Source organism: Ictidomys tridecemlineatus, chromosome 12 (genome assembly GCF_052094955.1).
Source record: "Ictidomys tridecemlineatus isolate mIctTri1 chromosome 12, mIctTri1.hap1, whole genome shotgun sequence".
NCBI classification, from domain to species: Eukaryota; Metazoa; Chordata; class Mammalia; order Rodentia; family Sciuridae; genus Ictidomys; species Ictidomys tridecemlineatus.
Genome location: NC_135488.1, coordinates 113,130,419 through 113,158,091, shown reverse-complemented (window position 1 = coordinate 113,158,091; position 27,673 = coordinate 113,130,419). Strand labels below are relative to the sequence as shown.

General features: G+C 49.6%; 1 protein-coding gene and 2 long non-coding RNA genes across 13 annotated transcripts in view; 1 reads left to right on the top strand and 2 right to left on the bottom strand.

Moving 5' to 3' along the window:
• The window catches only part of Greb1 (growth regulating estrogen receptor binding 1), a 121,945-nt gene that overhangs the window by 31,008 nt on the left and 63,264 nt on the right, over positions 1–27,673 (top strand). For 3 of the 11 annotated variants that reach the window (XM_078029656.1, XM_078029652.1, XM_078029660.1), the window contains exons 1-2: positions 24,101–24,349; positions 27,404–27,563. In XM_078029656.1, coding sequence (XP_077885782.1) covers positions 27,407–27,563 — 157 coding nt within the window. In that variant the 5' untranslated portion in view covers positions 24,101–24,349; positions 27,404–27,406. Of the gene's footprint in view, positions 1–24,099; positions 24,350–27,403; positions 27,564–27,673 lie in introns of those variants that run through there. The other 8 variants (XM_078029662.1, XM_078029661.1, XM_078029663.1 and 5 more) reach the window with 5 other exon arrangements.
• On the bottom strand, positions 8,681–9,976 carry LOC144369623 (uncharacterized). The gene is made up of 2 exons (XR_013429414.1): positions 9,767–9,976; positions 8,681–9,221 (listed from the first exon to the last, which is right to left on the bottom strand). It is a non-coding gene; the product is annotated as an uncharacterized LOC144369623 (long non-coding RNA).
• LOC120884993 (uncharacterized) lies at positions 20,486–24,374 on the bottom strand. Its single transcript, XR_005727471.2, has 2 exons — positions 23,379–24,374; positions 20,486–20,798 (listed from the first exon to the last, which is right to left on the bottom strand). It is a non-coding gene; the product is annotated as an uncharacterized LOC120884993 (long non-coding RNA).

The following is a 27,673-nucleotide window of genomic DNA, read 5'->3' as shown; positions in this document are numbered from 1 at the left end:
GGCAGAGCAGAGATGACACTTACCAAGGAACAGATGAATTTGTGCTGGTCTCTATTTTTATGGCAGAATGGATCAGTATTCAAGGGAAAAAAATAAGAATATGTAAGTCTCTATGGTTTTAAAGGATAAAACAATTCATAAATAAAATAAATTTAAAAAAATTCATGTTCTGTGCAGACATCTGTCTTTGCAAACTTAGCCTATTTTGCAAAGTTCTCTTGCTACAAACTCAACTTTTCACTTCTATTCATCTCATGCCGCTTAGGCACGGTCGGGTTTCTCTTTCAAATACTGAGGCTAAAAAATCAGCTACAAAAGCCTCCACTTTGTCATCAAGGGACTTATTCATGTTCACAGTTAATGTTGACACATAAATAAATCTACTTGGATATTTGCTTGAAAATCTTATAACATGTGCACAACGTGCACCGTTTCCTGTTGGCATCCTGTGCTGTGGGTGGCAGAGTGCCATGCTGGTTGTCACCTGCTGTAGCTGTGGCCACAGGCTTGTGTGGGTACTGATGCTGGTCCTCTTGGTACAGAACACTTCGCTGTCTCAGGCAACATTCCCTCAGCTGCCCTGAGGTGACCTTTCTGACATAGTCTGCAAATTTGGATCTCTGGTTTTCCCTCTCCAGTTATTACTAATCTTAACCCTTTATATATACAATATGAAGTTGTATGCAGCACGTGTCTAATTTGTGCCTGAGGTTGGGGGGGGGGAGCAGGAGTAGAGATCAGGGAGATCCACATAGCTTTGCCAGATCTCAGTTGGAAGGATCAGTCCATTTGTACATGGTATTTGCATGATTAGAATTGTATATGTTAGAATTTTATATGCTAATATTGATTCTTACTTGAGGTTCCATGATGCGGGTGTTTTTAAGCCACCGTATTTGGAAGAAGCTCTTGAAATCCAAACTTTGCTGAGTCCCTCACAACTGTTGTCCCTTGGTGTCTTGGGGGATTGGTTCCAGGACCCCCGAGGATGCTCAGATCTGTGGATTCTCAAGTCCCTTATACAAAGAAAATGGCGTGGTATCTCTTGGGCACGTTAAATCAGTCATCTCTAGATTACTTAAGAGACCTGATATAATGTCAATAATTGTATGCTATATCATTCAGGGAATAATGAATAGGAGAAAAGATTGTATGCGTTCAGTAGAGATATAAATTTTTTTTGAATGTTTTCCATCTGAGGTTATTGAATCCATGAATGTAGAGCCCATGGGCAGAGGGCTGACTGCACTGGTTTTGTGTGGGACTCTGCATTGGACTCAAAGCAAGAGCCTAGGGCACATGTCCCTGCCCTCCTGGAGCTTTTGGCTTTGAAGGGCCAGTCATCAAACATGTGGTCCTTACATATCGCCAACGGTGGCCCAGCTCCTGCCTGGGCAAGTTCAGGTCCACAGACACATCTGGTCTGACAACACAGCACTTTGGATGGTCGCAGGAAGACGCAGGCGGACCTGGGGTACTGTTTCTGGGGAGCTTGCTAGCTGTGTGGAGTCAGGGTGATCTCTCTCCTGCAGCAGTGTCATTGTGATCAGGTGACAGGGCTGTAGCATACAGGGGGTGTCTGTTTAAGATAGGAAGAGCCCCGACGTTCGCTTCTTTCTTCTTGTCCTCTCTATGCATGAAGCAAAAGTTTTTTTTTTGTTTTTGTTTTTTTTTTTCCTTCAGCACATCTTGGCTGGATTCACAAAATGCCTCTACACCTTGTCTGACATCTCCCAAACAGGAAAAAGAAAAAATCTTATTCTGGGCATTTGTGGTTTTAATGGCGCTTTTATTTTGGAAACTAATTGCTATTAGCCTCAGGATGATGGGAAATGTGGGCTTCAGTAATGTGTGTCTTTCCTCGGACACAGTAAGTGAGCATCCTGAGCTGACTTGAGTCCTTACCTCACCACCTGAGGCTCCAAGGTATATTTTGGATAGATGTCTGGTGTCCCCAACAGAAGTCCCGATGTTGTGATTGAAACTGAAACCAGAGAGACAGAGGCCCTTGGGGCTCTCAGGGTCTCTGATCAGTGTCCCTTCCTGCTTCAGGATATTGCTATCCCAGACCCACGGGAAGGATCACCCCTCAGCCCGGCCCAGCTTGGTTATTGCTTTGCCCCCTGCTGGCTGGGCTCAGCAGCCTGTGTAGCTCATGGTTGTGGGGCTGTCTCTGGCAGTTATCACTGTCTGGCCCATCTAGATTGGTTCAAAGTGCCCAGCACAGAATGGCATCTGCTGGGAGTGAGTGGGATCCCTGCCTACATACCTAGGCAAAGCTTCTCTTGGTGCTCAGACAGGCTTAGCCAAGAACCCTGCCCCCTACTAGGGAGGCCTTGGGGGTGACCCAATCCCTCTGGCTCTCATGCTTCCTGCCCTCTTTGTCTTTTAGAGTATACAAGATCAAGAAGGGGAGATGTGTGAAATCATGCACAAGTGTCACCTAAGGACAGTCTGCCGTGCTTACTGGGTGGAAGAGCTACCTCTGCAGGCTCGTGCAATGCACTTTGATGTCTGTGCATTTGCCTCCTAGTACCAGGTCCTGCCTGAACAGCCTCTTCCCTCCAGGTCAGCATGACCTCCTTGTCTGGGGCGGATTTGGCCTTGGTCTGTTTTAGTCTTATCTTTGCTGTTCATGCTGTGCTTTCCAAAGTCTTCTCGTCACGGACTGAACAGATGCCGCTGGTCAGCTGCCTGGGGAGATAGCTCTGTCCACCCCTCCATCCTCCTGACAGAACCCTGATTGTGTTAGGATGGCACACGGCCCAGCTGAAACCTCGGCTTCCTGGGTCCTTTGGAGCTGGGGTGGCCATAAGGCTAAGTTCTGGCCAGTGTGTTCTCAACAGAAACTTCTGGAGGGGCCTTCTGGGGAAGGGCCTTGCTCTTTCTACCCTCTGCCTTTCTCCCTTCTGGTCTGGAATGCAGACTGCAGTCTTTACCTTCAAAATGGCAGAAGGAGCCGTGGTCCTGGAAGTCACTGAAGATTTCTTGGTACATGGAAGCCCAGAGCCACATGGCCAAGCCCCTGGGTTAGGGTTCAGTACATGCAGCAAACATGGCTGTTTTCATTTGGGTGCTTCCCTGACTCACCCCAACATGGCGTTATCAATTTTAACTGGTTCACTGTGTGTATTTCCATGCCAGGTTCCAGGGCACATCCTTGGCCTTGTGCCTGCTTACTTACGGAGTGACCACACTATGGGATTACCCCTATGGGGTGGCATGCTCCAGGGGTTCCCCTGTGGGGTGCCCTGCTCTGGGGGTTTCCTTGGGCTTTATTTGGCCATATGCAGGAGGCTGCACGGGTACAGACCCTCTGCCTCTGGAGATGAGGAGCAGCCACGGCTCTCCAGCACAGGGCTGCCCACTCAGGGACAGTCCAGCCTGTGGGATGTGGCCTGACATGGGGCTCCAGCAATCAGACCCACATAGGTGCCATTCTGACCCACTCACCCAGGTTTTCCTCACCCCAACTCCGTCTTTCTGCTTCTTCCCCTTCCATCTTGACTTGATATGGGCATCAGCCTCATTTTGTTCAGATGCTCCGAGGTCCCTGACTGACCCTTGGTTATAAAGGGTTTTAGGGCCACCAATATCCCTCCATCCCATAATTCCCTTCCCTATGAAGGGAGGCTTATCTCCTGATGCAGCTTTGTCCTGTGACTCTGTCCTCGGGGTGGCTGACACCTCCGCAGGCCTTTCCTGCTCTGCCTGGACATGAGCCCTTCGGCAGGGTTTAATCAAAGGCCCATTTTTATCAATGCCACTGTAGCTTGTTCTCATGGGACAAGGATCTTCCAAAGGGCTGGGGATGTGGCTCAAGTGGTAGCGCGCTCGCCTGGCATGCGTGCGGCCCGGGTTCGATCCTCAGCACCACATACCAACAAAGATGTTGTGTCTGCCGAGAACTGAAAAATAAAAAAAAAAAAAAAAAAAAAAAGGATCTTCCAAGGCCCGAGTTCCTGTGCATCAGTTGCAGTATAACCCTGCTCTGCGAGTGGCCCGCGTGTCCTCCTTCCCTCCTCTGGTTCTGGTTTCTCTCTTCACATCATTTGGCACCTCCCCAGAGCCGGGCTGCAGCCCCCTTCCTCGTCTCCCTGCTCCCCGTAATGTGAGCGGATAGAGGGAGCCCCTTGGATTTGGGGGCCTGCATCCGTGTCCAGTTTAGCTGCCGACTGGCCACCAGATCTTGCTCACTTGAGACCCACGAGCCTCAGTCTTTTCCTAAGTAAAACAAAACTTTTGGAGAAGAGTCCATGAGATGTCAGGTATGATGCACTCCGTCGCCCTCCTCAGCCACCATCTGCCACTCGCTCCTTTTCTGGTTCTCGAGAGTCAGCAACGTTCAGTCTTCTAAATGCATTCATTTGGAAGTTATCTTGATATTCCTAAATAACAGTGTCTACTTCTTGATTTTTCAATTTTACATAGTATGTGTTAACTTCTTAATATGGAAGAAGAGGATTTATTCTTTTACACCTGCCACCCCCTCCCCCCATCTTCCTTCCACCCACAGATGCTATAGCTCTTCGTGGTTTTGAAGCTCAGTTCAGTGCACACATCCTTATGGCAGCTGAGCCACGTAGTGAATGAACTACACTAATTTTCTGTTCTCCTGAGCAGTTTTTGTTTTTCCTGAATTAATAGTTGCTTTTTTTAAAATGTGCATTTATCACAATGTGGTGGTCAAAACAAAAGGAGGAAGTGCTAAGAGCTAATTGTCCTATTAGAAAGGAAGAGGCACTCCACTTCTTCAGGGAAAAGGACTTTCTCTCCCGGCATGAAATTCTCAAAGTAATTTCTGTGGTGTAACCTCATATAAATGACATGAAGGGCTTAATTCGCCAGCAAATGCCAAAGCCCGTTCTGTATGGCTGTTTTGCATAATGGTTTTGGAAAAAAGCCAAGGTTGTGACCTGACAGTGTAACTCCGGGAGGATGGCTCCACGAGGGACCCAGCTAACGGGATGGAGAGTACCTTGTGATGAAACGTGATGTCGGGGTAGAACTTGGGCACCCGGTGGACTGGAGAGATGGCATGTCTCCTGGGCCACCTCTTCTGGTGGCCGCCCCTCTGAATGCAGGACTGTATGCATGCATTCACTTGGGAAGTATTAGCCGAGGCAGCCACCCTGGCTGGGTTCCGGAGGTTCTGCAGTGAGCAAGCTTGTGTGGACTTTGCCTCGTGGAGTTCCTGGTCTCGTGGGAAGACAGACCCTGAGCCGAGTTGTTGGCGTGATGGATGCTGTGATGGAAATGGCAGCTGCCTCCTGATCCTGAGGTCTGCCACTTGAATGCTTCTGCGGACAGAGTCCCCAGCTGTTTCAGGGACACCAATATCCCTCCATCCCTTAATTCCCTTCCCTGTGACTTGAGTGGAGGCTTATCTCCTTTTTGATCTACAGTCAAAAAACTGTGGGGTGAACACACAAAATCTCAGAATCAGTCGTTCTCTGGTCGTAAAACTCTGTCAACTAAGACAGCAGCTCAGGGAAACAGTGCACCAGAGGTCAGGTCGGACACTCGGTCCCCCTGGCCACGTGGGGAAAAGGTCCTGAGTCTGCGTGTTTGGTGCTGTGTGGGGGACAGATCACAGACTCCAGCGGTCCCTGTTCTGGAGCATGATGAACCTTCAGGGATGGAGACTTTTCTGTCCCTGTGCATCTACTCCAGTTTCACACACGCGAACGCTGTAGAAATCCCATCAAATCTGTCACGAGAGGCAAGGTACTGGGAAGTCCAATATCCCGGCACAAAGCAGCAGAGTTATTTGCTTGGATCAAATGTTCTATTCCTTGTCTTTAAAATGATAGAATCATTTCCCTCTATTTGGACCAGATGATGGTTTTTTGAGTCCCCTGCAGTCAATAAAACTCATGGCGGTAGAATACTTTAGAAAGCTCTTTGCACTCCTGACCATAAGCATTAGGTGTAACCTGCTCTGTATGTCCTGGGAGAAATCCCTAATACTAACCAATGTGCTAATGAAATGATGTATGCATGTCAGATTTCATTTTTTGGCTACCTATAGATATTCTAAAAGAATAACCTGTGTGTGTGTGTGTGTGTGTGTGTGTGTGTGTGTGTGTGTGTTAGTTATTCAGTAATTGAATGAAGAATTAGTACCTGGTGATTGTTTTCAAATGGCTATGTCAATTCTCAGCATCATTAAATGTGACTTTGGTTCCTAGAAGTGTAGAATTCTATTGCAGTATAGTTATTACCTTCAGAAAATAGAAAATTAATTATTTTTATTTTTCCTACTTTATATATTTTTTGCTGACAATAACTTTGAAAATTCCCATTTACCAGGATTCACAGAATCTGCCTCTTTTGAGAATAATGAAAGGAAATTATTAAAAGTAAAAAAATAATGCTTTTGACAAATCTGTTCTACCTGTGAATATGGAGGACACCTCTCAGCTCCTAAAGAAGAGAGCTTATGAAAGGAGAAGGCTAAATAGAGGACAAAGTGAGATGTGAACATCCACAGAAGTTTCCTTTTTGGCTTGGTGAGATGAACTAAAGGGCTAGTTCAGGAATTGAAAAGGGATTTAAGAGGAACAGATAATGAATAAGCATGGAAAGATGCTCAACTTGAGAGCGACTCAGAACTATAATGAGACGCCATCTCACACCGCTAGATGCCATTGGCGCTGGGAGCATAAGTTGGTCCAGCCCTTTGCTCCTGAAGATGCCACTTAAGTAATCTAAATGTGCCTGGCATCCAGAGCTGTGTGGCAGCTTTGTGACCTGTGTTTGAAACAGGAATCTGATGATGATGTTTATATGAGTGTTCTTTGTAGTAACTCACACACAAATGCTAGAAAAAGCTCAAATGGCCATCAACTATCCATTGGAAAAATAACGTGGGGTGCAGTCCACTTACACCCCACCATACTCCACAGCAGGGGAAGCGAGGGACATTCAGATAGAGGCGATATCTTGGATGCACTCAGGAGCACGCGCTGAGCAGCTAAGCCAGACATAAAATATTCCCCAGCGTGGGTTCACTCACACACAGTGTAGGAATCTAGGACTCAATAATATGCTGCTTAGGTTAAAACTTAACCTAGAATTAGGTTAAATTAGCTTGTTAGATATCTCTAGCAATTAGGGAAATGCAAATCAAAACTAAGATTTCATTTCACTCCAGTCAGAATGGCAGCTATTAAGAATAAAACAACAGGGCCAGGGATGTGGCTCAAGCGATGGAGCACTCACCTGGCATGCGTGGGGCGCTGGGTTCGATCCTCAACACCACATAAAAATTAAAGATATTGTGTGCACCTAAAAAAAAAACCCTAAAAAATAAATATATATATAAAAAGAATACAAACAACAATAAGTGTTGGTGAGGATGTGAGGGAAAAGGCACACTCATACATTGCTGGTGGGACTGCAAATTGGTGAAATCAGTCTGGAAAGCAGTATGGAGATTTCTTAGAAAACTTGGAATGAACCACCATTTGATCCAGTTAATCCAACTCCTTGGTTGATACCCAAAGGACTTAAAAATCAGCATACTACAGTGAGGCAGCCACATCAATGTTTATAGCAGCACAATTTCATAATAGCTAAATTGTGGTACCAACCTAGATGCATGGATAAAGATGAGTGGATAAAGAAAATGTGGCATATATACACAATGAAATATTGCTCAGCATTAAAAGAATAAAATAATGGCATTTGCAGGTAAATGGATGGAGTTGGAGAATATCATGCTAAGTGAAGGTAGCCAATTCCCAAAAACCAAAGGCCGAATGTTTTCTCTGATAAGTGGATGCAAATCTATAATGGGGATGGGGGAAGCATGGGAGGAATGAAGAAACTTTGGATAGTGCAAAGGGGAGGGATGGGAAGGGATGGGGCATAGGGTAAGAAAGATGGTGGAATGAATGAGATGGCATCATTGCCCTAGGTGTATGTATGAAGATAACGAGTGGTGTGACTTGACTTTGTGTACAACCAGAGAAATGGAAAATTGTGCTCCATTTGTGTACTATGAACTGAAAAATGCATTCTGCTGTCATGTATAACTAATTAGAACAAATAAATAAATAATTTTTTAAAAAATGTAGCTTGTTAGAGATGCAACATTTCTAGCTCAGCCCAGACCTACTGAACCAGAATCTGCATTTTAATAAGACTCCCAAGGGATTCCTGGACATGCTAAAGTTGATCTTTGCCAGATAGGAAACAAAATTCAGTTCAATCAATGTTAAACTTTAGGTTAAGATTAAGTAACATTGGGCTGGGTTCTAGGCGCTTGCCTGGAACGAGGGAGACCCTAGTTTCCGTCCTCAGCACCACATAAAAATAAATAAATAAAATTAAGGTATTGTGTCCAACTACAACTAAAAAAAAAATTAAGTAACATTTAAATTGAAAATGTTGTTAAAAGAAAAGCAAGGACAAGTGGACACATGGAGCTAAATATACCTTCACCCAAGGGGACAGTGGGGTAGAAGGGGCTTTCAAAGACCACGAGGATGAGCTTGTTCTAAGCTGCAGGTGGGGACCACGGCATTCATCATGGGGGGAGTCTTTGTAACACAAATAGTTTACCAAATCCCCTTGTATCTACTCAGATTTAATACACCAGGTTATTTGTTTAATTATTTGTTGTTTTTAGTTGGACATGACAGTAGAGCATCTTTTGACATATTTATGCAAACACAGGGTATGTCTTATTTATTCAAACACGGGGTCCCAGTCTGTGGTCGTACATGACAGTACACCAGGTTTTTAGAAGAAGGGTTGAAGTGAGGGTGGGCCTCCGCGGGGAAGTGGCTGGAGGAAGGAGGCCCCAGGCTGGGTCAAGAATCTGTGTGCAGGGCCACTGGCCCCTCTGTGCCGTCACCCAGGTGGGCAGGTGTGTCCAGCTGCTTCTTCACGTCCTTGCAGCCAGGAGGCCCTGACCTGCGGGACAGCTCGTGCAGCAGTGTTCCGCCCCTGGGGACGCTTGAGCCCCAGAAGGTTCCCAGTTCCCCTGCGGCGCTGTCACTGAAGAGTCGGGGTGAGTCTGAGCTGGCGCTGCTGGCTGGTGAGAGCGCGCTGGCCTGGTCAGCAGCTGCACAGAGGTGAGGGTCTTGCCTGCGGGGGAGCGGCCGAGGTGTCTAACGCCAGCGCCAGTCCTCCCCGTCTTTCCCGTTGTTCTGCCTCGAAGCTGACTCAAGCCTGAGAGAGTGTCATGGTCATGATTTTCCCCAAAGCAGTTTCTAAAAATTGAATGTGATTCTTTGGTTAAAAAAAAAATAGAAAATATAGAAGATTAGAAAGAAAAAAAATTTTTCTATTCATAAAACAGCCATCATTAACGTTTTAATGTGTTTCCTTCAAGTCTTTTTCTATGTATTTTTTTAAAAAAATATAATTAGATTAGGTGCTAAGGATGAGAGTGAAATTTTTCTCTGTTTTTTTTCCTTAATATGTACATGTCTCACTCTCTCTGCTTCATGGTGCTGGGCCGACCCATGGCTCGTGCAGCTGGGCAAATGCTCTACCACCAAGCTACATCTCCAGCCCTGTTTCTCTGCTTTCTATTGTTTCATACATTTGTCATTTGAACATGTCATACTAAATGTGTAGAAACTGTCTTTGCCAAAGAGTCACCACTAGCAAGAATAAGGTGGGAAATGTTAAAAATTTTTTTGGAGCATTAGGAAAGATCAGATGTTTGGGGTCCTTAATTCTCTTTTTTTCTTACTGCTTGAAAGTTAACCTGCCTTTGGGAGCACTGAGTAGACACTCTTGGGGGACTTACCTGTGCTGGGTGCTGGGTACCCTCAGTGCCCTGGTTCTCGGGACAGGGTTGAATGTGCAGGAAGCTGCGTTTGTGTTCAGCTGTGTCCAGGTAAGTGAAAGGGCAGGGGCTTCCCAAGGGCAGGGTTCAAAGTGTCCTTGGAGCCAAAGCTATCAAGTGGCAATCTTTTCTTAAGCCTTTAGTTTTTGTTTTAAAATTCAGCATGAACTACAGCAGTGAAACAAAGTGTGTAACTGGGTCACTTTGACCCAGAACCAACGGCAGTTCTCCTGAGGACCACAGCTGACGGTGGTGAGTCACACCTGCCGAGCCGTGACTCTTCCCCTGCGCAGTCATGATCAGCCTCCTTGTTCTGCAGCTGCGGGACCCTGGCCCAGGCCTGTTTGGCTGTGGAGGAGGAAAGGTCTTATGCCTCTAAGGATGAGCTGTAGGTGCATCAGGGGGCAGAGAGGGAGTCCTGTGTAACAGGGTTTCAGACCTGCTGTGGCAGGCTGTGGCTTCTTCGTTGTTCTTTGTTGAGCACCTACGATGGTGACACATTCTTTATGGTCCTGTTGCTTTTAAAGCCTTTCAACAACCTGTGACAAAGATTTTAATCCTCCTCTTGCTGAGAAAACCAAGGCTCTGGAAAGTGAAGATGCATCTATCCCCGCTGTATCCCAGGCACCCACAAATGTTTGTTGAATGAATGACTGAAGGAAGGAATGAGTGACACCTCTAAGTTAATAGAAGAGAAAGACCAAAGGAGAGACTAGCCAATATGAACCGGAAGAGTTGGTCCTAAGAAGTTTTGGGCTTTTCAATTATCTCTTTTTTTTTTTCCTTCAGTGTTTAAGCTATGAATTCAAGAGATGGGGAGGGGAGGATATTTCAAATAAGACAGATGAGGGAATATGTCTATGACCATGTAAGAGAGCCTAGTTCTCAAAAAGGAAAATGATAAATGGGGGGGACCCTCACTTATTAAGTGCCAGTCACCACTAGGTACTACCTTACCTTATTTAATCCCCACACAGCCCCTCTGAAGTTGCCATTGCTAACTCCACTTAGGACCGAGGAAGCTGGAGCTCAGAGAATCCGGGGCTGGACCCAGTCTCAGTGAACAGTGATAGGACCCAGGCACGGCCATCTCCACAGCGTCCCCCAGACTTTGCTACTTTTTTCCCATAAACAATCATCAAGAATGGATTTTCCATTAGGAGAAAAATCTCTAAGTGATATGCAGAATTTTTTATAGCAACAAAACACAACAATTGGTCCTTCCCCAGAGGGGTCCAGCTGAGTCAGTGCAGGGAGAGAGTCAAGCAGGAGACGAAACGTCAGGGTGCCCAGACACACGATTAGGAAGGATGGGGTGCAGTTGGCGGGGGGCAGGGATGGGGTGGGGATATTTCCAAACCAGAGTCCATGAGCCGGGCTTTTTGTTTTCTCCCCAGGATCAGAACTCCTGAACATTTTTAGATGATCAAAGGAATACAGTTGGTTCTGCTGCATCTTGACACGTGCTCCCCGAAATCACTGCACGGTGCAGGTCCTGCTCTGAGAACCACGGGGTTTAGGGGGATGAGGGGCTGGGGACACAGCACTGAGAAACTTCATTAGGGACATATCTTAAAGGAGATAAAATCCTCATCGGGGCAGCACGGCTTTGCACATGTGGAGATGGTGAGAGGTGCCTACGTCCACACGAGGCTGTGGTGACGGGGCTGGGTGCGGTGGGGGTTAGTGGGGCTCAGCCGGTCCCCTCTGCTGCAGTCACCTTGGTCGTCTTGCCGAGGCATGCACTCCCAAGCACCCGGAAGCTTGGGAGGTGTTCAATTTGTTCAGTCATAAATCAAAGCAAGTCTTGTAGCAGAACCTCATGTTCAGGTGCCCGATGTCATAGAGCGTCTAGGAGCTGGACTGACTGCATGTGGAAAGTGGGTGGCTTTCGTGTCCCCAGCCTAGCCACAGGTCCCTCCACAGTGACCCAGAGGAGCCGGCTCTCTACCAAGGGCTCCTCCTCTGGGATTTCCCAAAGCCCCCGGTGAGTGGCTGGGCGGGCAGTGGAGTGTGGCCCGGTCCCTCTGAGGACAGTGATTAGAGTTTCCTTCTTTATGCACCCCGTCCCCCTCCGACTGCTCGGAGTCTCTTCTTCAGTTCTTCTGGATGTTGTCACCCTTGGGTTGTCGGGTGCGCTTAGAAACGAGGCAGACAGGGTCGGATGGTGCTTGGGTCCACAGGTGGAGCGTGGTGCTTACGACAGACTCCACCGGTGTTCCAGAGGCTTCTGAAAGCCAGCCTGGTTCCCACCCAGGGACTGGTTGCTATGGAGATGAGTGGCCCCAGGTGGAGGTGGAGGGCCCTGGGCCGGGTCAGTGGTGTTCCTGAGACTTCCTGTTTTAGTCCTGCTGCGGCTGCTTCCCCTTGGCGCGGACCTTGCTGCTGCGCCCGTCACTCCTTCAGCCACAGGTCCCCTCCCTCTCTCATGTGGCTTCTGGAAGTTCATTAAACCCGAGCCGCTCCTTTGCTGGTGCCCTCCCTTCACTGTTCTTGGTTGCTGTGGCTTAAGACACCTCCTCCCTTTACAACCTTTTTTTTTTTTTATTAACTTTACCATCTTTCACAGGAGGTTTCAGGAGGGTCAGGTACATGTGGGCCAGGAGTTCACACCACGGTCCTTCGGTTAGTCCCCCAGTCAGACCGCATTTCCAGAGGGAGGTGGCCCTTGGTAACTGACACTACGCAGTGCATTTGTTGACCCTACGAGTTGAATGAGTCCCCTGCGACCTCTAGCTCTGATTTTCTGGAATCCAGTAAATTAAGGGAAGGGGCTGAGGGAAAGCTTTAACCAGAGGAGGAAACGGGGGCTCTTGGGTTGCCACAGAATGATCCGGTTAGCTCCGCTCACTACTGGTTTTATCCTCCCAGCTTCCCGGTTGTGCCCACTAGCTCTGAGGGTTTGGAAGTTCTGCCCAAGTTTGGATGTGTGTGGTGCCCGTGTTGGCTCCTCAGGTTGCTCTGAGCCCTTTTCTTTCCCTTTCTTTTTTGGTATTGGGGATTGGACCCAGGTGTTTTACCACTGAGCCATATCCTCACACATCCCCAGTCCTTTTTAATTATTACATTTTGGGACAGGCTGTAGCTCCATTGCTTAGGGCCTCGCTAAGTTGCGGAGGCTGGCTGTGAGCTGGCAGTCTTCCTGCCTCAGCCTCCGAGCTGCTGGGATGACAGGTGCGCCACCGCACAGGCTTTGCTTTTTCTCTTTTGCTGTAAAAGGCAAGCTCCGCCTTGCAAATTCACTCTTATCAGGGTGGGGATGGGGCTCGGTGATAGAGTGCCCATCTGGCATGCACTTGGGCCTAGGTTTGATACCCAGCTCTGCTAAAATGAAAACAAAGGTAACCAACCAAACAAAACCGCTGTGATTAAGTACTTCAGATCTCCTGGGACTGTGGCTGGGATGGGGTGTGCACATTCACGTTCTCTGCTCTTGGGAGATCCCACTGTGAGAGCCTGCATGGGAACAGTATGGAGACCAAGAAATGCTCAGTTCAATTTGGGGATGCTGGGACCACCACACAGTAGAAGCCATGCTGGACCCTGAACTGGGTCTTGGAGGATGAGTAGGAGTTCGTACTGTGAATGAAGAGTACGGTTTCCTAAGTAGACGGAATACAGCGTGGGAAGAGCGGGAAGTGTTGGTCAGTGGTCAGCATCTGTCTGCCTTTGCAGTGTGTGCCAGTGAAGCGTCGAACCCCACAGGGTCCTGGAAACCTCTCAGGGACAAGTTTGATGGAAGCCCAAACATATTTATTTGTTAATGGAGGTTAGCATGGTCTCTGGGACTTTTTGTTGGATAAGCCGAGGCTTTTCTGCTTTTTTGAATGGTGTCACTTCTGGCCTTTGTGGTCAGAAATAAAAAAACAAAAAAGGAAACGTGCCAGTCTCAGACACTGGTGTTGGCTGTGGCTGGAGACCGTGGCTATGGCTGGAGACCGTACCTGTGGGCGTCAGCAGCGTGTGAATAGGGCTTCTCCAGGGGCAGAGTAGCATTTGATATGGAGTAGAAGAAAGGGTCTTGCGGCAAGGAGATTTATGGCCATTGAACAAGGAATTGCAGATTTTAATTAGGAGCGTCGCCTCCACAGCACCTGGACAGAGCTGGCACTGGCCCAGGGGGTCCCTCCTCCTCAGGGCCTGGGTGCGGGAAACACAGTGCACAGCCTCTGCAGTGCATCCAAGGAAGGCTGATCCTTTTTGCTGACTTTCTTTTCACAGTGATGACAACTTATTCAACTTAAAACATTAGCAAATTATAGCAAAGGTGAAGGAAGCATAAAAGGACCTTGAATTTGTTCAATTAGAGACAATGGCTGCAGGCGTTTCCTGCCAGTCCCTTTTAACGTTTTATTTACTTATTTACAGGCTGAAAGCTTGACAAGGATGATTGTCACTGTGAGCCTGTTGTGTGTAGTAAGTCTATATGTGCTGGGCACAGTTCTAACATGCTATGCACGATCATTCATTGAATCCTTACAGTGACCCTGAGAAGCAGGTATTTTTATCCTGTTTTTCAGATCGGGGAAATCTCACATAAAGATTAAGTATCTTGCTTAAGACTGAACGTCTGATAAGTCAGCATTCAAACTCAAACCTGGGTCCAGAGCCCATTCTCCTAAAAATCCTTCTGCTCAAACTCTGTTACAATTCATACATGATAGTGTATGCCCTAATGTGTTATTATATATGTATGTATATATGTGACAATTTAAAATACAGGACATATTATACAATTGCAGCCATAACTGTTAAGTCTTTTCCTTGTGGAACGTTCTAGACTAGGAACATCTGCATCATTCACAAACCCTCCATGCACACAACTCTTGTGTATGTAGACAGTGCAGACTGTGTCAGGTATTCCTTCTTCTTGGGCATTTCTGTACCTCCCAGGGTCCCTCCATGACCAGCAGGGCTCTGTGTGGCAGAAGGCACAGGGGCTTCGGGTGCAAGATGTCCTCCCTGGCCCCTCCTTCCTCCTCTGACCTGACCCACTTGGCATGCTCTTGTTTGGTGGGGGAGTGCAGAGGGCATCAGGGATCCTGTAGAAACACCAGGGGGCGCTGTCCTGCCCTTGCTGTGAAAGTAGGGGCTGGGTGGGGTCCCCATCAACCTTCTTGGGAAGACACTGTCAGCCCCGGATCAGGTGTACCCCGAAGTGCCTTGTATTTCTGAGAACTTCACCCAGAAACAGCCGGGCACTCTGTCAACTGGGGCACCAGCAAGAACGACCCAGCTCTTTAGACCTTGTTACCAAAGGTAGATGACATTGAAAGTCACGTTTGCAGAGAAATAAGAGACCCTAGCAAGAAGACAAAAACCCCAAATAGAGATATATACCACAGATAGAGTTGGCTTTCATGATTCCTTTTCTTTCCCTTGGGTCAGGATTTCATCAGGATTCCGGGATTTGCGGGAGTCCACCCACAGCAACAGGAGTGTATAGAAAGCTCTGGATAGAGCAGGTGTTTCCTCCAGGATTTCCACAGTGCCAGACACAATTTAAATGAGGCAAGTTTAAAACATGCCCCCAGTGACTCTCACCGAGGAGGTCCCTGTTGTCCTGAGGGTCTCCGTGTTGTGGTATCTGCAGGGGCAGAGTTGAGTGCCTGTGGCCCCAGGAGGCCAACCCAGCTGCTGGCTGCCCGCCTCCTGAGCGCAGCGGCAGGTTTCTTGTCACCCCTTGTTCTTTAAGTAAGAGTGTGCGGTTTTGTACTCGAGTACAAAAACTTTCACGTTTTGAAAAACCATCAGTTGAACTGCCAGTGCTTAGACAGATTGCTGTGTGCCTGCACGGGGTGCACCCTGACCCAGAGAACACTCCACTCCTGAGACGTAGGCTTGTGGCATTGGCCATCTGACCCAGCAGGAGCCTGGGCAGATGGAGGTCCAGTTGGAGCAGTTCTGCGATTTCTTTTTCTTTCTTTCTTGTTTTTTTTTTTTTTTTGCGGGGGGAGGGGGATTGTTTCTTTTTTTCTTTTGTGTCCTTGTAGACCCTGGAGCCATGGTGTCAGGCCGACCTACTGGGCTCCTCAGCCCTGCAGCAGGGCACCAGGCACACCCCACACGTCTTCTCTGCAGATCAAAGGTGCCGCCCCGGAGGCGGGGGCCTCCCCACTCTCGGCCTTCGCAGGGCTGCGCCTGCTCTTGGCTGCCTGAAATGACCAGCTTTCTGTAAGGTGTGGTGTGTTTGTTTGACTTGGGAGTGAGCACTGGCTGCCCGTTTGGAGGGGTTCTGTTGGCCAGTTTACTTGTGAGGACAGCACTGGTCTGTGTTGAGCAAAGTAACCTCCGAGCATTAGCTTTGGATAAGGTGCAGGGGACAATATAAAGAAGCAATTCTGTTTAGTGAATCTGTGCCCTTTCCACTGATTGAAATGGTCTCGAAGGAGGCTGCAGATAATTGGTTTTGCAGAAGGTGGACACAAGGCCACAGCAGGTGAAATGATACAGGATGGACTGAGGAGGTCCCACCTGCTGTTCCGCTGGTCCTGGAGCCAGGTCTTTCCGGAGTTTCTTCCTCCCTGACTTTACTCTGCACCCTTTGGTCCCTTTCGGTTCTCGCTGCGACTGGCTTTGTAGTTCTGGTCCAGAGCACCAGAAGACTTCTGTGAAGACTCACTGACATTCCGTGCACAGCTGCCTGCGCAGGGCAGGGAAGGGTGCGTGGGCGCAGCTGCAGCCGGGTCACCCTCCCCCACCTTTCTTCCCTAAACAGCTCCCACGGGGTTTATGAGTTCCTTCAGGGGAAAGCAGAGCAATCGACATCAGAATGCCCTGTTTCCTGCCAGGGGGAAGTCAAAGAGTTTATAGGATGCCATTCCCAGGCTTAAGGCATTGATTGCCATGTCATATATTTGGGCTGGCTGCTGCTGGGGTGCCGCCCGCCAGGCTGTCCCTCCAGCCAGGGGCCTGCAGTGTGCTGGACGAGACAGAGCCCTGGGAGGGCTGTGCTATGTTTTTAAATTTTCATTTTATTTTTTAGTTGTAGTTGGATAAAATACCTTTATTTTACCTGTTTATGTTTATGTGGTGCTGAGGATCGAACCCAGGGCCTTGCACGCGCTAGGAGAGTGCACTACTGCTGAGCCATAACCCCAGCCCTGTGCTGTGTGAGTTTCTGATTTTCAAAACTTTGGATCCCTCAGAAACGTTACCCTTCTTGTCTTAGGGAGGATGGAAGAAGGAGCAGGGCTCAGTGGTGGCTGGCGTGTGGGCTGTCCCTCTTGCTGGTCAGGGAAGTGTCTGCCCCCACAACACACTGCCCTGGAAGGCCCGGAGGGGCGGGGTTCTGGGGGAGGCCGCCTCCCTTGGGAGATGGAGGTGGGAGGGTGTGAGGTGTGTGGTGGCAGGAGTCAGAGCAGGGACAGCCAGGTGGGGAGCAAGGGGACGAGGCCAGCAGGCAGGAAGCCTGGACGGGTGTCTCCCCTGAGGGCCTGACTCCAAAGGGAGGGTGAGGTGACAGTGGGCAGGGCCTGCCCATGGGGTTTTGTCAGAGGCTCAGCAGCCCCTGCGAGGGCAGAGGCGGGTGGGCATGGGAGGACTCACTGGGAAGGCCTGGCCACCGCCTCCCCTCCACTGGAGAGCACCACCAACTTCCCCCTGTCTCCAAAGCTGGAAGCCACCCGGTCCACCGGGTCCTCTGTCCCCACAGGGGCAGTCTTGGTGTCCTTGAGTCTCCCTGGGGTGCCTGAGCAATCTCTCCTGTACCGTCCCCCCAAGCCCAAGTCGTCCTGTGGCTCCAGGGGCTGGTTCTAGGGGCGTCCTCTGAACTGGCAGGCCCCCTGCGTGTGCTCCCCCCGCCCCAGGCTCCAAAGCCACACAGTGGGGTGTTGCCCTGGTTCCGCCTGCGTGCCCAGGGCCCCTTCTCTCTGGGCCGCCCTTTCCTCAGAGCTCTTCCTTGAGGCCTTCCTGGGAGCCTCCTTGCTGTGCCCACCCCCCCACAGCTGCCACCTGCCCAACTGCTGTGGTGTAAGTATTGGACTTTAGGGCAAAACCCTGATCCCATTGGGCTGGGGCTGTAGCTTAGTGGTAGAGCACTTGCCTAGTACGTGGGAGGCAGTGGGTTCAATCCTCAGCGCCACATAAAAATAAATAAATAAGATAAAGGTGTTGTGTCCATCTACAACTAAAAATATTAAAAACAACAACAACAACAACAACCCTGATCCCATAAGAAGGTTCTCTGCTTCTCTGAAGAGCAGGTGTAGCGGGGCCAGGCGTTGCCTGTGTGGCTTGGGCTGATCCCGCCACCTGAACTTGGCCCTGATGTCCTCATGGCCAGCCTCGGTGTCCTAGGAGCCTGAGCGGGAACCTGGGAAGCTGTCCTCGGCCCAGGGATGGGGGCACTCTGCTGCTGTGTCCTGCAGCTGGTCCCCAGGGGAGCTGGTAGACAGACCTCAAACCCAGGTCACGGGGAAGTGTAAAGGAAGTTCTGGGGACAGGGGGAGGAGGAGAGGGAGCCATGGATTCTGGCCCAGAGGAGCAGCCGTGTCTGTATTCCGTGCCCCAGGAAAGCTCCCCTCTGACAGAGCAGCGAGGAGACCCCAGGTGATGCGGGGGTTGTCAGCTAACAGGTGTCTGGCTGGGGCAGGGGTGACTCCTGCTAAGTCACAGCCACAGAGTGTGCTCAGTTCACCTGGGGCTCTGGGGTCTGGATCTGGGAGCTTCTGGACAGGAGGACACCTGGACTCGCCGTCACCTACTCACACGCCTCCTCTCCCAAGTGACATTATATTCTGGGGCCTGGAGTTCCTGTCCATGGGATATGAAGCGGCGGTGAGGCTAGTCCTGCGGTCAAGGAGCCTCGGGTTTGCTTAGGGAGGGAGGAGGGGGTGAGTGAGGTACTTGGAGAGGCAGCTTTCAATTGCGTTCTCCCACAGAAGCCGAAGTTCATTATTTCCCCTGGAGCACAGCATGAAGATTAATCAAATCAAGTCCAGGTTAAGACGTATATGAAGTCTGTGATCAGCATCTAAAAATTAGTAATTACGAGGGCTTGGGGTGTAGCTCAGTGGTAGAGCTCTTCCTTAGCCAGCATCAGCCCCCAGGTTTGACCTTCAACACTGGAAAAAAAAAAAAAAGCATTATGAGCAGTTAATTCCAATTTCAAAGAGGATTCTGGAACTTATTAACATCTACTATATTTAATTGCCCTAAATTGTTTATTCATTTCATCCCAAAGTAGTTCTTTTTATCCTCATTTCACAGAGGGGGAAATACAGGTTCAGAGGGGTTAGGTAACTTGCCCAAAGTCACACACTTTGAGAGAAATATCCATGGATCCAACTTTCGGAGATTTTATTTCAAAGATATGCTTTCATCCTCATAGCAGACAGACAATGACCACTTTGCACAGCCCAAGTGAAAAGATTTTTGAAGTTGGTTAAGTCCAGCGATACTAAATTTATTATCTTATGCGTATGGGACTAGACCCTCTCAGTGAGCCCTTCTGGTTTGATCTAACTGGACGTTGGGACAGAACTGCAGAGCAATGTGTCTCCAGCACATCACAGACCTCACTGGCCCTGTGCATGGGGCTGAGTCGACCACGCGTGCTCCTGGACCTTGGGAGGGGTATTAATGATCACCTGTGAGCTGAGTGGCACTGGGGCTGGGAGGGGCCAGGCCTGACCCAGGGAGAGAGATACAGGGAGGATATGATTTGATTGTTCATGAGCAAATCCACAAGCCAGGAGCCCCTGAGCACCCCGAGCCCAGCTGGTCTCAGGAAGTGAGTTCTAGCGCCTTCCGGAGCTCCATGCTGCTGGGGGCAGAGGGGGCCCTGGAAAGGGAGAGGAGACAGGAGTGGAGAGCCATCAGGGCCCAGATTTGAGCTGGGCACACGTGACTCTTCCGGCTCCCAGTCAGTGCCGGGGAGCCCTTTTGGACAAATGGATTTTTCTGTTTCTTGGGCAAACCTTTGCTATTCTACTCTTTAAAAACAAAGAAAAGGAAATAAAATCCATTCAAGAGAAGATGAGACTGTCTGCCTGAGTCCCTTGGGCTCATCCCCAGCGACAGCCCCGCCCAGCGATAGTGCAGGTGCCCCAGCCGTGCCAGGTGGAGACGGCCTGGCTGCTGGCTGCTGGCTGCTGGCTGCTGGCTTGCTCCTCTGGCCTCTGCAGCTGCGGCAGGTGGCAGTTCTAGGATGCTCAGGGTTTCGTCCCTGGCTAGAGATGTGCTTTTAAATGTGGCTTTGCATGTACTGAGGTTTATTTTGTTGCAGCCCTGCTTTGGCAAAACTCATTAAGAAATAACCTGAGGTGATCCTTTTACTTACCAAAAGTTTAAACATGGTTAGAAAAGGAAACATCATTAAAAAAAAAAACCCCACACCACCACCTTTCTGAAATCACCAGCTTCATTGGAAGCAAAGACTCCCACACTTCCTCTTTGGATGTCCTGAAATTGTCCAAAGGTAAAGGAAGTTCTGGGGGCAGGACTCTACTGTTGATGAGCAAATAACTTGGGCCAGCCCCTTCATGTCACCCAGAGTGCTTTCTCCTGTGTAAAATGAGAGCTCCACCTGAGATAGAGATGACCTAAAATGACAAATGTAACAAGAAAGGTCTCAGCACAAAGCGGTCCTGATGAATGCTAACCATGATCTGGATGATTACTTCAAATGTCCTCAGGTTTCTGTTACTGAAGAAAATAATAAAGACACAAGAACAATAGTGCTGTTATTTATTTATTTACATACAGTTCTGGGGATCAAACCTGAGCCCCACACATGTAGGCCAGCGCTCCGTCTGAGCTACACCCCCAAAGATTTGGGTTGTAAATGGCAGCACCAGGATCGTGGGCCATGACAGCCAATGAGAGGCACCTACATCTGCAGAGGTGCTGAAAGGTCTGGTTTTGACATCAGGGTGACACTGGCATCAAGGAGTCAGCTGAACAATGCTTCCTTGTCTTTGGTTTCTGGGAAGAGTTTGTCAAGCCCTGGTGTCAATGAGCCGACTTCAAGTCCCAGACTTTATCTCTTCATCTGTAAAATGAAGATGATACTTTGGTCATAAGGCTGCTGGGAGAAAATGTCATGGCACTTAATAGATAAGAAACATTTAAGTATTGGTCGTCTTGTTTTTCTATTCAATCTAGGGCCTTTCTCTCTCTAAATGTACATATATGTAAAAGATACACAAGTATAGCATATTTGTTGATATATAAATTGTATGCATGCCACACATGGTATATTATTTACAGTATACAGCATATACTGAAAAATAACGGCAGTGAATAGATAAGAGCGACATGAATAGAAGTTTTGATGCTCATCTGTGCTCACTTTGGATAGGAAGCTGTAATACTTAAGCTCTGTAATGGGGACCTTAGAGGCTCTGTCATGTGGTTCTGGGAATATGGTAGAACCTTCTTGGAATAATTGCAGGGTTTTCTTGGCTCCCAGCATAACAAAGAGGCAGCAGGACAAAATAGGGGCCATCGAGTTTTGATGTGTATGAATGCTTCTCGGGGGGGAAGCAAGATGGGAATTAGGTTTCTTACATGTCTTTCTTCCTGTGCCAAGATTGTACCATCAGCCAGGTGCACCGTGGCTCATGCCTGTCATCCCAGGGACTTGGGAGGTAAGGCAGGAGGATCGCAAGGTCAAGGCCAGCCTCAGCAATGAACTGAAATGCATTCTGCTGACATGTACAACTAAGTAGAACAAATAAAAAATATAATAATAATAAAAAGAAAAAAAAAGAGACCACCCTCAGTAACTTATCGAGACCCTGCCTCAAAATTAAAAATAAAATGAAAAAAGGGCTGGGCATGTGGCTCAGTGATAAAGTGTCCCCGCAAAAGTTTGTACCATTGAATGACATACCCAATACCAAGGTGCACCCGAATGTTAACACACCAATAGACACACACACACATAAACCCACCTGCTCACACTCAACCTCACACATGCTTAAACATACACACACCCCTTCCCCTTCCCTGACCTTCTGATGAATCAGCACTCAGCAGAGCTGACGCTGTACTGAACTAAATTTTCAGTTCTTACACAAGGTCTTCTTTTTCCTGCAGTTGCTAATTGCCTCTTCTTGTTGTTTAAATCTCTATGAACCTATCAATGATCCGTTTCTATAGTCTAAGAGAAGCTGAAAAGCTCATTTTGCTGTGGGGGGACACGTCACAGAACCCGGGTTAACGGGCTTTCTGCTGGGGGACGTCCTTCCTAGAGCTCCAGCCTACGTGGAGGGGGGATTCCAGTGTCCAGTGTCTGCCTGTCCAGAAGCCCGAGTTTTGGGGAACAGGAACAGGAGGAAGGCACTCTTTCATTCAGGGTGTGGACTCGGAGTCCATTCCTGTCCTGTATCTCGTCAGCTTTGTCCAGATTCTCTTTGGTTTAGTTTGTCCTGGGAAGACCTCCAGGTTTCTGCAGGGACCAGGCGGAGTTGGGGGAGGGCAGGGCTCTCTCCTCTCCAGCCCCACCTTTCCCCTGTGGCCCTGACTTCCTGAGACTGCCCCAGCTAGGGTCTGGCTGAGGGACCTCTCAGGACCCCTGGGCTTTAGTTCTTACTCTCAAAGTCTCGCCTCGCCTCTCTGCTTTGCACCCTCTAGATTCCGCTGGCACGTTCACTGCAATGATCTTCTCTCTGGCCTCTTTGTCTCAGTGTGTTTACTGCTGTGTTTCCCTGCACTGTCCTTTCCGGGCAGATTGGGAGGGAGTGCGGAGAGAACACCTGTGTCTGTCCCCACCTCGGATCACTCTCCATCTTCCTTCAGGCTCCAAGGCAACCTAAAGATCTGATTTGCAGTTTGGTTTATAGGCACCATGGGGAGAGGATGACTTGGGCTGGATGTCCCAGCCATCCGGGTCACCTTTGTGACTTGAATCCACCTGGGCCAGCCTGCCCCATCTGGTTGAGTCTGCAGGTGCTAATGGGGTCCAGAGGGCCTGTGGGGGTGAAGCATGCTCCTGGGATTTGAGCTGACACAGGGCCGACAAGGTTGATTTGGTGAAAAAGACCCTCATCTGGACACTCCTGGGAGGCCCCTCAGCCAACCAGCTGCTTCCCACGCAGGGAGATCCAAGTAACTTTCCTACATCTTTTTGTTGTTGTTGTTGGGGGAGTAACCGGGCATTGAACCCAGGGTTGCTTACCCACTGAGCCCTTTTTTTGTATTTTATTTAGAGACAGGGTCTCACTGAGTTGCTTAGGGCTTCACTAAGTTGCTGAAGCTGGCTTTGAACTTGTGATCCTCCTATCTCAGCCTCCCTTCATGCCGCGCTCTTAAAATCAAGCAACCGCTTTACTCCAAACACCTCTGTCGGGTGGACTGCCAACAGCAGGATGGTCATCGCTGCCATCGCTGGCTCCGCAGCTCAGGGCTCTGTGTTGCCTGTTAAAAGCAATGCCTGATTTTCCCCCTGGGGTGTGTTTTCATGACCCTGTCCCTGTGCCATCTTGTCAGCCACTTCTGCTGCTCAGGTGGCCTCACTTCTTAGAGTGTGTCTGTTCCCTTGGAGCTTCATGCCTTTGGGCTGTCTGGTCCCTTTCTCACCTGCAAGCCTCAGAATTTTCCCTAAAATATCCTCGTTGTCCTTACTCACCTGCTCCAAGTACCAGCTCCTCTGGTGGCCTGAGGTCTTGCTGACTTCTTGCCCCGCTCAGTGGTAGCATGTATGCACCTGGCACTTTTGTCCCTTGTCACTTATGATCTGAGATTCTTATTTTTTCCAGTGAATGATTGAACTCAGCCAGAAGTCCATGTCACACGTGGACTGCCCGGTGCTGTGCCGGGCACTTCCACACACTGTCCAGTCTCCGTGACAACCCGCCTGTCCTCTAAGGGCCCATTCTGTAGCCAAGAACACTGAGGCCCGGGGAGAAAAGCACATGGCCTGGGCCAGGCTTCTGGGCGTTGGGTGAGGCTGTGCCGTGCTGTGGTCTCTGCTGGGCTGGGCAGGGCTCTGATCCTGCGATTGAAGGTGGCCCTGTACCTGGACTGGGAGGAGCAGGTTCTGCCTTGGAATGCAGGTCCTGGGGACAGGTGTCAAGGGTAGAAGAAGTCCTAGGGCAGCTCACAGAGGGCCAGGTCGAGTGGTGGGACCTGGGCACGGGGGAGATTGGCCGGGGAGGCCTCTCACAGGCGCTGTCTTCAGGGGTTCAGGGTTGGCTCTGAACCAGGCTCTTCTCTGTCTGGGCCTTCAGCTCCCTGTGGGGCCAGTGCGGATCCTGGCAGGCCGAGGGTCTGGTGTGCTTCTACCTCCGCCCTCCTGGCCTTCCCGGCCCCGCCCTTCCTCGCCGAGCAGGCTGGCCTTGTGGTCGGGTCCTGTCTGTGAGTCAGGCACTGGCCGTGGGTGTGGGAGGCTCCTGCTCTGCTTGGTGTGTCGGGAATGACAGCCAGGGCCCAGCAGTCAATGCCACCCTCCGTGCTCCTCCCCTTGAGCGCACCAGGGAGACTCTGTGGTCGTAAGGTCCGCGGGGAGCAGCGTGCACCTCTTCTGCCCCGGTGCCACTTGGGGCACTATGGCCACACTGTTTGTAGAAGGCTGCAGGAGGGACTTCCATCTTTCTGAAGGTGAAAGTGTCCTCTGCTGTTGTCCTTTGGCTTGTGCATCCCCACCCTCCCTCCCTCCTCCTTTCTTCCAGTAAGATTCCTCCAGGCCTGTGCTTGCAGGGCTGGATCCACCCTCGCTAGATGGCTCCCAGGGTCCCCTCCCGGGCCCTGGCTTGGCTCTCCTCCCCTTTCCTACCTATCATCTGCCTCGGGCACTGGTGTGCTCTAGTGGACTCCTCTGGGCTCTGGGTGGCCATCTCTGTCAGGCGAGCCTTCAGGGCCTTGGCAGGTAGGTCTGCAGCCCTGACCATGCGCTTTCAGCCGGGGCCTGGATTCCAGGCTCCTTGGCAAGGATCCCAGGAGGAGCCCGTGTGCCTGACACTCTTCCGACAAGGATGCTTCAGAGCAGGAGACTGTTGTGATATTAATTGAATTGAGCATCCTGCATGTGTCCCCCCATGTGGCTGGGAGCCCCTCAGAGTGTCTGGAAGTAGGTGATAGATCAAGGAAACTGGCAGACAGCTGCAGCTGCTTCTGACGGGGCCTCTGGTCACAGCGCTGACCTCCTCCAGGCTCAGGAGCACTTTCTCTTTGTTGGGCTAATTCCTGGAGCAATCCTCCCAACAGCTCATTTCCCTGCTGTAAGCAGAGCTGGCTGAGGGGCCCTGGGGCAGGAATTATTGCCACAAGCAGGAAGTGGTTAATGGTTTCCGTTGGCTGTTAGTTGGGAGAAAAGAGGCTGAATTCCTTACAATACAGAGAAAATGACGGTGACCACTCCAGTTCCCTTCCCCCACGGGGTGGGGGTGGGGATAGGGGTTGCCAGAGCTCCTTGGGGCACCCTGGGTGACATCTTGAAACAGCTCTGCTCCCTGTTGGCACGAGGAGAAGGAGAATTTATTTATTGTTTCTTCTTGAGTTGATGAGACGCGTGAGACTTTGCCTGGCTGGAAGCAGCCCCCTAGCTGGCACAGGCCTCCCCTGACCCACACTGCAGTAGCCCAGGCACCCTGCACTGTTTGGCAAGTCAAAAGCTACTTTAAAAATGAAGAGTACAGCGGATAGGAAATACACACGGATGTAGAAGAACTGAATGATCTCACATATCTTCCTTTGTCCCGTGAAGAGCATTAATAAATTTTTTTCAAATGTCTGTAATCTATTTGTAAAGCTCCATTAGGTATCAGTTTCAAAAAGGACCCTGTTAATGAGTTTTAAAAGTGTAGTTACTATAATCAAGTTAGTCTTGATTATAACTTAATAAAAAGAGAAAAAATTATATCAGACTGAGCCCCCCACCAAAGTCTTCATTATTTAAAAATTAAATACTCAAAGCCGGGTGTCCACACACCTGTAGTCCCACACTTGGGAGGCTAGGGCAGGAGGATCACAAGTTCAAAGCCAGCCTCTGCAACTTAGCAAGACTCTATTGTGGCTCAGTGGTTAAGCGACCCTGGGTTCAATCCCTGGTACCAAAACCAAACAAACCAAACAAACCAACAAAAAAACCCACTCATTGTCAGATAACTACTGGATCAAAGAGGGAGGGGACCAAAAAGGAGATCACAAGCTGGGGAGAAATGAAAAGAACCCTTTGTACCAACCGCACGCACGTGCTGTCGCAGGAGCGGGGCCTGGAGACCAGGTGTGGCAGAAGGTGCAGCAGGGTCTCCCTTGCTGAGGGATAGATGGAAAGTAAGGACATGACAAAGAAATGCTCTAAAAAGCTTGCAAAAAGTACAAAAACCGGAACCCAGGGGAATAGAGATGATGAAAGCTTAAATTTAATGAAATAGACAATAAATGGCATGAGGAAGGTATCGTCATTTAAATGGCCGTTCTTAGGGAGGATTAAAAGCAGAAATTTAATAGTCTGTATGAAACGTCTGAGCACACCTCAGCAGTCTTGCTCAGCGGAATGTCACACAGCCTTAAGGTTGTTTCAAAAGCATTTTTCAGAGGTGGAGTGATAATAATCAATACGAGCACAGCATGGTTGTCACTCTGAACGGGACCCATCCCCTCCCCCCTCAGGTTCGGTGACGATGCCCTGAAACCTGGCAGTGGAGGGGCTGGGAGCAGGGCTTTGTGGTGGAGCCCTGGCCTTGCCTGTTCCTGGCCCCAGGTTCCGTTCAGTGCTACAAAAAACCCAAAGCAAAATCAAAAGCCAACAACAGAGACGCTCAGGGAGTGCGGTCTCACTCTTGCGCATCGCAGACCGTCTTGGAAGCGCTGTCCTCAGTGCAAGAAGCCAGTCAAGAGCCTCACCTGCACAATGCCATTTTGTCCAGAACGTGATTGTTGTGTGGGGCTGGAGGGGCTGGGGAGTGACAGCGGGGTTTCTTTGTCAGGTGATAAAATATTCTAAAATTGTACTTGTGTGACACGGAGAATTTACTGAAGACCACTGAGTGTGTACTTTGGTAGGTGAATTTTATCTCATTTAAGCTGCTACAGAAAAAAAATCAGAGCGGTCATCTTGGGGGATGGAAACAGCCGTGATTTTCTTACCCTCTTTGGAGGTCTTCTAGGTTTCCAGGTGTGATTCTGTACGACTTGTAGCATGGAAACATCTAATAAACTCAAAAAAACATTTTTAAAGGAGGAGCATGAATAATTAGGCTTTTACTAAAAACAGTGATGATGGAGCTTCGTCCAACCCACTTCTGGAGAAGGTGGGGACTGGCTCCTGTCACCCTAGGATGTGGGGATGGGGTCACCTATGCAAAGTGCCCAAGGGCCATTCTTGGTCAGGTCATGGAAAATGAAACACTGTTTGTCCTGGGTCTGCTAAGGGCAGGGTCTGGTCTCTGGGAAAGGTGGGGATGGCTAGGGGCAGTTTCTGGGGGAGTAGTCTAGGGTGCCAGGCTCCGGGAGTGCTAAATTAGAGAAAGCCATTACTTTATAGCTTCCTGTAATTGCCGGCAGTGGATGACCTGGGAGAGCCGCCCTCTCGGGTCTCTGCTGAGCAGAGGCCACAGGGCCTGGCCACCTACCCTGGGCTTCGTGTAGAGTCGGCCTTTCTCACTGAAACCGAAATGCCGTTCTAACCCGAAGACTCCTTCCTCTCTTTAGAAGATGGGGAACTCCTACGCCGGGCAGCTGAAGGCCACGCGGTTCGAGGAGGTCCTGCACAACTCCATCGAGGCCTCCCTGCGCTCCAACAACCTGGTGCCCCGGCCCGTCTTCTCCCAGCTCTACCTGGAGGCCGAGCAGCAGCTCTCCTCCCTGGAAGGTAGGAGACGCGCCTTCTTCTCTGCTGAGTTTCTGTTGTGCATTAGTATTAGCGACAGAACGTGGAGCCCCTCTTGTGCCCCGTGTACGTGGAGAGTCTAGCAGCAAAGA